General features: G+C 46.7%; 1 protein-coding gene across 1 annotated transcript in view; it reads right to left on the reverse strand.

The window, feature by feature from the left end:
• Positions 1-79: 79 nt before the first annotated feature.
• Positions 80-8,044, reverse strand: part of MRPL46 (mitochondrial ribosomal protein L46) — a 9,198-nt gene continuing 1,233 nt past the window's right edge. The window contains exons 2-4 of the mRNA XM_005873389.2: positions 6,755-6,941; positions 5,175-5,348; positions 80-463 (exon numbers count right to left, since the gene is read on the reverse strand). Coding sequence (XP_005873451.2) covers positions 213-463; positions 5,175-5,348; positions 6,755-6,941 — 612 coding nt within the window. The 3' untranslated portion in view covers positions 80-212. The remainder of the gene's footprint in view (positions 464-5,174; positions 5,349-6,754; positions 6,942-8,044) is intronic.

The following is an 8,044-nucleotide window of genomic DNA, read 5'->3' on the forward strand; positions in this document are numbered from 1 at the left end:
GTGACACCCTCGGAGCTGGCCCTCCATTCGCAGGGGGAGAAGCCAGTCCTCCTCAAAGGACACACCAGCCAAGACCACACAACGATCAACTCATTTATTTCTCAGAACTGTTTGCTTCTTGAGATTCCCTGCGAGGATGGGGCGACCACAAAACGTCCTTGAGGCCCCAGTTGCAGACTTTTCCGAGCATCGTCCTCAGGCAGCCGAGTGCATCAGAGGTCCAACAGGAATCTCCGCACCTGGGCCAGGTATTTGGGTTGCAAATAGTCGCCCAGCTCCTCCTTGCTGACCCACACGTGCCGGCCCCTCTCCTCGGCCTGGGAGAAGTCTCCAGTGAGGAGTAGTGCTTTGAAGAAGAAGACTTTGGCCCCGAGGCTACTTTCTGTCCGCACTGCCTGGGGGAACTTGAACTTGTGGTGGCCACAGGGTGCATTTCCCAGGAACTTGGCTTCCATGTTGTGTTCTGAGGGAGGGGGAGAAACAGAATTGCAAGATGAGGACACACCCACCTGTGGAGTCCGGCCAAGGTCAGAGAAATCCCGGGCAGTGGGAATCCCCGCGGTCACTCCTGAAGAGCCGATGCACGGGGTCCACTCCGTGTGCCAAGCGTCTGCTTTCAGACTGAAGCCGGCAACGCAGCTCCAACACCACCGCTGCGAGTCGCGGCACTGAGCTTAGACTCAGCCCCGTCACCGTCTGCTGGTGAAGGGCCAAGTCACTCGGTATCTGGAAAGCAAAACTCGTCAGCCCTTTAAAGGAGTGTCTCACGGAAAGCATGAAAGGACCTGATTTGACTTCTGTAGGGTGGACGCACCATAACCAGAGTTAAAAGACAAAGGTAGGTAGGTAAGTCCTGCAATGTATAACAAAGGGCTTCATAACCCCAGCCCGGTATTTCAAAGGATGGGGACATGATGGATTACTGAAAGGCATGTGGAGAACTGGCGAGCTAAACAAGAAAAATAAGGCTGGAACTCAGCCCTCATGTCAAAAATGATACCGCACAGATGAAAGATTTAACAACAGAGACTTAAATTTTTCATCAGAATTTTATTCATTTTTGACGGTTTCATGGATATTTAATAATATTTTCTAAATGTTAACATATTTCTTAGTTTTTCATTTTAAAAAAAAAGAGACCATAGAGTACTTTACTTTCTGCATCATTTTTAAGAGAGGAATGTCTAAACAAAACACAAAATTAAAAAAGACATTTACATAAAAATTAAAGCTTTCTTCAAGGAAAAATAAAACCATAAAAAAAGTCAAAGCCAAATGACAAACTAGAAAAAATATTTCAACACATTCAACAGAGAAATACCTGAAGGTATAAGACGTACTTAGAAATGAATGAGGAAGACAAAACAAATCTAAAAGAAAAATGAACAAAGCATATGAATAGGAAGTTCACATGGAAGTCAATTATCAAACTCATTAAAGTAGGCTCAATCCGCCCTAACCGGTTTGGCTCAGCGGATAAAGCGTCAGCCTGCGGACTCAAGGGTCCCAGGTTCGATTCCGGTCAAGGGCACGTACCTTGGTTGCGAACACAACCCCGGTGGGGAGTGTGCAGGAGGCAGCTGATCGATGTTTCTCTCTCATCGATGTTTCTAACTCTCTATCCCTTTCCCTTCCTCTCTGTAAAAAATCAATAAAATATATTCAAAAAAAAGAGTAGGCTCAATCCTATTATTAAAGAAATAGAAATTAAAACAACAACCTATTATTACTAAAGTTCAAACACTGAGCGGCACCCTGCTTGTCAAGGTTAAGAAAACATGGGTCCTCGGCAATGGACGTGAATGAGAACGACGGCTGTGACTGGCAAGGTATCAACTTCACTCATACAGACCCTGTGATCCAGCGCCTCTGCCTGCCCGCGTGACAAAGGTGAGTGCACAGGATGGTCACTGCCCCTTTATTTGTAAAAGCGACAGACTGGTTAAACCAACGGCAGAACACGCACATGTACACAGCACGCTGGTGCTAAAGTGCGAGCGATGTCTTCGTGTACTGATACAGATGACTAAAGGCTCTATATAAGAGGAGAAAAAAGGTACGCAACTGTATAAATATGCTCGGTGTGGGTAAAAGAAGCAGATACCATATGTGCCAATTCTAAAAACAGACCAAAACTGCTGATGCCACGTGACTGCCTCTGAGAAGGGAAAACTACTTCTTACCCTGCGATACGTTTACTAGACGCTGTTTGATCCGTTTTTCACCATCTACAATGAACTGACATTCTCCATATTAAAAAACAACAACACTCTATACAAAAAGTCAACAGTGGGTCTCTGTGAGTGGTGAGATTATATCTGTATGTTTCTTTGTACCTTTCTGAAATGTCCACTTAATTTCTATAACCTGGAAAAATGGATTAAAAAATAATAAAATCAAGAAAATAAAAAAGAAACCCTTCATTACAAACACGAGCAAAGAATCTGAATAGGTAGTTCATGGAAGAAGAAATACAAACAGCCAATAAACATGACAGGATGGTCAATCTCACCAGCAATTAGGAAAATGCCCATCCAAAAGCAATCCTTTTTACTGACTGGATAGGCAAAAATTAAAAAGGGATGATTTCATGTTGGTGAGGCCTGGCAAACAGACACTGTTCACACCACTCCTGAAAATGTCCAATCTAGCTTCATTCTGCAGGACCCCTGGGCACAGCGAGGCCCCACCCATCCTGCCTGCCGTGCTCCCTCCCTCAGGCCACACAGGCCCCTCGAGGGAAAGGGCACTTCAGATGGGGGCAGGGCCAGTAAAGTGGTCGTGCACATGTCCTGCAAGTCCACTTTCTCAAAAACACGCAGGAGACACCTCCTCGGGCCAGATACTCGCTAAAAGCCGGGGTGATGGAGGAATAGACACTGCACGCACCTTCAAGGGAGTCAGAACTCTGGCTGCAGAGGGAAACATGTTACTAAACCGTCACAGGGCAATGGGAAGTGAAAGCGCATCCTCCACCAGAACAGAGGCTCCCAGGGAGCAGGAATGTCCTGTGAGGTCATCACGGTGACCCCCTGCCTGCACAGGGCCGGCAGATGGAAGGCACAGGTTTGCTATAAACACTGAGTCAGGCACACGCAGTGCTACGGAGCCACAAATATATTCAAAAAAAAGAGTAGGCTCAATCCTATTATTAAAGAAATAGAAATTAAAACAACAACCTATTATTACTAAAGTTCAAACACTGAGCGGCACCCTGCTTGTCAAGGTTAAGAAAACATGGGTCCTCGGCAATGGACGTGAATGAGAACGACGGCTGTGACTGGCAAGGCATCAACTTCACTCACACAGACCCTGTGATCCAGCGCCTCTGCCTGCCCGCGTGACAAAGGTGAGTGCACAGGATGGTCACTGCCCCTTTATTTGTAAAAGCGACAGACTGGTTAAACCAACGGCAGAACACACACATGTACACAGCACGCTGGTGCTAAAGTGCGAGCGATGTCTTCGTGTACTGATACAGATGACTAAAGGCTCTATATAAGAGGAGAAAAAAGGTACGCAACTGTATAAATATGCTCGGTGTGGGTAAAAGAAGCAGATACCATATGTGCCAATTCTAAAAACAGACCAAAACTGCTGATGCCACGTGACTGCCTCTGAGAAGGGAAAACTACTTCTTACCCTGCGATACGTTTACTAGACGCTGTTTGATCCGTTTTTCACCATCTACAATGAACTGACATTCTCCATATTAAAAAACAACAACACTCTATACAAAAAGTCAACAGTGGGTCTCTGTGAGTGGTGAGATTATATCTGTATGTTTCTTTGTACCTTTCTGAAATGTCCACTTAATTTCTATAACCTGGAAAAATGGATTAAAAAATAATAAAATCAAGAAAATAAAAAAGAAACCCTTCATTACAAACACGAGCAAAGAATCTGAATAGGTAGTTCATGGAAGAAGAAATACAAACGGCCAATAAACATGACAGGATGGTCAATCTCACCAGCAATTAGGAAAATGCCCATCCAAAAGCAATCCTTTTTACTGACTGGATAGGAGCAGAGGTGCATGGAAGACCACATTATTCACGGAATGCAGAAGGTTGGCTGGGTTAGAACGCAGACTGCACATTAATGAGGCGAGACGGAAGACTGATGAGCTCGCGATCAGAACAGAAAAGGATTTGCAGGCCATGCTTGAATGTCCGGACTTTTATGGGAAACCTTGTAAGGATTCTAGGGAGAGAAGCCACAGGGATGTTTGAGCAAGCTCATTCTGTCAGCACTGAAGCTGTGACACAAAAGGGGGAACACATTCGGAATCTACTTTACCCGTCCAGTGTCGTGGTTCTCACGCATTGTGACTTCGCTCCCCAGCTATTACCTGGCAACATCTAGATGGTTTTGGCTGTCATTTTGGTTGTCACACTACAGGGGGTGGCGATGGGTCAGTGCTGCTGGCATCTAATGGGTACAGGCCACAGGGCACATAATGTGCCCACAAAGAATACTCTGGCCCCAACACCAATAGTGCAAGGCTGAGAGACCCTGGGGGGAAGTCAAGTGTCAAAGCCAGAGCTGTGGAATGAGGAGGTACTTAGAGCAGACCAGGTAGGACTCAAGAATTGATGGACGTCGGGATGCGCTCAAGGATAGCTCTGAGGCTTCTAGTGGGTGAACAGGTGAGTGGCGGTGCCAACGAGCAAGGCTACGAAGAGACGCAGGCGGAGAGAATGGTAGGAACAATGCTGAATGTACAGTTGATCCTTGAACAAAGTGGTACCCTCCCAGGCAGCCACAAGTCCACATATAACTTTGACTCCTCCAAAATTTAATTATGAAAGCCTACTGTTGCCAAGAAGCCTTACCAATAACAGTCAATTAACACATATTCCGTATGTGTGTGTATTATATACTGTATTTTTACAATGAAGTAGACTAGAGAAAATGTTATTAAGAAAACAATAATACACTTACAGTACTGTATGTACTTATTCCAGAAAATCAGCATATAAGTGAACCTGCACAGTTCAAACCCATGTTGTTCAAGAATCAATGTACTAAGTTTAAAAATCTCAGTGGGAGAAAGGAACTCTCACTTGATCTAAGGAAAATCCTTACCTTTAAACTGTGCTCAGTCAGCCTTTAAATCCTCTGGCTGAGTCCAAAGTGCACCTCATGGGGTTTAGAGGGTGGCGAGCACTTACCTGACAGCGTGGCCAGGGTTCGCTCAGCTGTTGCTCGGAGGGTCTCCCCCGGCTGCCACTCTGCCTGGGGCAGCACCCACACATCCTGGTCTCCAAACTTCTCTCTGACCAAGAGAACGAGGTTCTTGTCCAGCTTCCGGTGCAGTGAGGTCCGGTCGTTCTTCTCATCGGCTTCTGCGGAGAAATGGGGGTCAGAGGGGACGAGATCACGTGATCTGCCAGAACCAAGGAGATGAGAGCTTTACAGTCTTCCTTTAAGGTAGAGCCACATGCTTGCTCTCAACAAAACTGACAGAGTCCCTCTCCATCTGTGGTTGTGCTTTCTGCCGTTTCAGGGACCCGCAATCGGATCATAAATGGAAAATTCCAGAAATAAACTAGTCAAAAGCTTTACATTGCACCGCATTCTGAACAGCATGATGAAATGGGGTGCCATCTTGCTCCATCCCCCAGGGCTCTGAACCATCCCTTTTGTCCAGCGTCTCCAGGCTGTGTACACTCCTGGCCCGTCAGTCACTCAGCCATTCCAGTTATCAGATCAACTGTCACAGTGCTTGTGTTTAAATACCTTTATTTCACTTCATCATGACCCCAAAGTGCAAGAGTAGTAATGCTAGCCATTCAGATATGCCCAAGAGAAGCCATAAAGCACTTCCTATACGTGAAATGGTGAGTACAACACAATAAGGTATTTTGAGAAAGACACACCACATTCACAACTTCTATTACAGTATATTGCTATAATTATTCTATTGTATTACTAGCTGTTGTTAATCTCCTACTGTGCCTAATTTATAAATTAAATTTTACCATAGGTGTATATGTATAGGGAAAATCACAGTATATACAGGATTTGGTACTATCCAGTTTCAGGCACCCACTGGGGGATGGAGGGGGGTCCTGAAATGTATTCCCTGAGGATAAGGGGGGATTACTCTAATTAAATTACAACCCTGACCCATCTCTCTAACTCTGGCCTCGTCCAAGGTAAAACCTCACAATCTTGAGGAAACTAAAATATAAGAAGAGGAACTCAAAAGCTGAACTTCTCCTTTGTTTTGACAAGCAAACCATGAAGTACTTTCAGCCTCTGAAAGAGAGGCAATGCCCACACTAATTCAGAACCCGCACCTTCCCTGGTGTTGACACTGTTTCTGACGTGACCAGCCCCCCTTTCTCCCTGACATTCCTCTGTGAAACAGGATAGGACTCACCCTGTGCTTTAGGGGGGCTTTCAGATAAAGCGCCAGGAGCTAGTGGAAAAGGCTCAATTTCCCCCCCTCTCAGTCCAAACTAGGAGATAAATTCAGAAACACTTCTAAAGTTTAACTGAGAAAGAAGGCTATCCCAACCTCCTTATCTCCTATTCAAAAATACTATAGGCCTTAAATTATATTAGGGGCAGATGTGAGGAACGGGGGAAAATTATTTTCCTCCCACCTGAAAGACGGATGATTTGTCATCTGTAATTATTTGTTACTTAAAACACTGAGCAGGGTTAAGCGACTGTCTTTCGTTTGGGAACCAGAATACTCTCCTCCTCCCCCTCTTTCCCTTTTCTCCTGAAAAAGACCACAAACCTGTTATGCGAGCTCCCGGTTTGAACTGTAGGAATTTCTGCTCCCAAATTTCTTCCAAGTCCTGGACCAGCAATATATTCTGTTCATCTTCATCGTCATCGAGGTCAGCTTTCCTCTTTGCCAGGCGCTGGGCTTCATCCAAAGCACGGAGCTCGTGGTCTGAATACCGGCTTCTCTCGATCTCGATCTGGGGAAATTAAGAGGCAGAATAAAACAGAGCTACAGCACACCTGACAGACTCAGAAGTTTACCACCCAACACAACCAGACATACAATCAGACCACCACAGGGGAAAAAACAACAGAGAAAGAAAAAGGTCACCTGCACCTGCACTGTGGGCTTGAGTTACATTTGCTAAAATGTGAGAATGTGATTGGAGGTCGAGAGGGTGAACAGCCCGGCCAGTGTGGCTCAGTGGTTGAGTGTCGACCTATGAACCAGGAGGTCACGGTTCGATTCCCGGTCAGGGCACAGGCCCGGGTTGTGGGCTGGATCCCCAGTGTGGGGCGTGCAGGAGGCAGCCGATCCATGGTTCTCTCTCATCATTGATGCTCCTATCTCTCTCTCTCCCTCTCCCTTCCTCTCTGAATCAGTAATACAGTTTAAAAAAAAAAAGATGGCAAGTAACAGAGGCCACGCTGCAGTCATGTCAGTCTTGATGGGAACCTCACTCACCAAGGACTTTTGATGTTTCTCTTGAAGTTATCGTGTTTTCTTTGATTACAAAATCCGCATTGTTAACCGGTTGAGTCAATCTGCACTATTAACGTGTTAACACTTAACCCGCACTATTAGCCGGTACACCGAGCACACAGCCTGTGACTGACTACCTGGCTCCTGCCCACCCCCCACCAGCATGAGCGCGGGGCATTTCAGCAGCACGGTGTCTGTGAAGTGTCTGTGCACGGTGTCTGTGCACCATGTCTGTCTGTGCACGGTATCTGTGCAGTGTCTGTGCGCAGTGAGTGTCTGTGCAGTGTCAGTGTCTGTGTCTGTGCGCAGTGTCTGTGTCTGTGCACCGTGTCTGTCCGTGCACGGTGTCTGTGCACAGCGAGGGCTCAGGGCTCGTCTGTGACTCACGAACACCTGGGAGGGCAGGCGCACACCGAGTACAGGCTCTGAACCGGAGCTTTAGCTTCCAGCAGCGAAGACAGGGAACATCTCCGGTTCTGGAGACACAGGTCGCCCCTCGGTCGCCATCTGCGGGCGCTGAGACCCTCGCCGCTGCCACCCCGTTCTTGCCCCTCCCCTCCCCGGCCTCTCACACTCGCAGCCCCGGAGGACCACGGC

Source organism: Myotis brandtii, unplaced genomic scaffold, assembly GCF_000412655.1.
Source record: "Myotis brandtii unplaced genomic scaffold, ASM41265v1 scaffold409, whole genome shotgun sequence".
NCBI classification, from domain to species: Eukaryota; Metazoa; Chordata; class Mammalia; order Chiroptera; family Vespertilionidae; genus Myotis; species Myotis brandtii.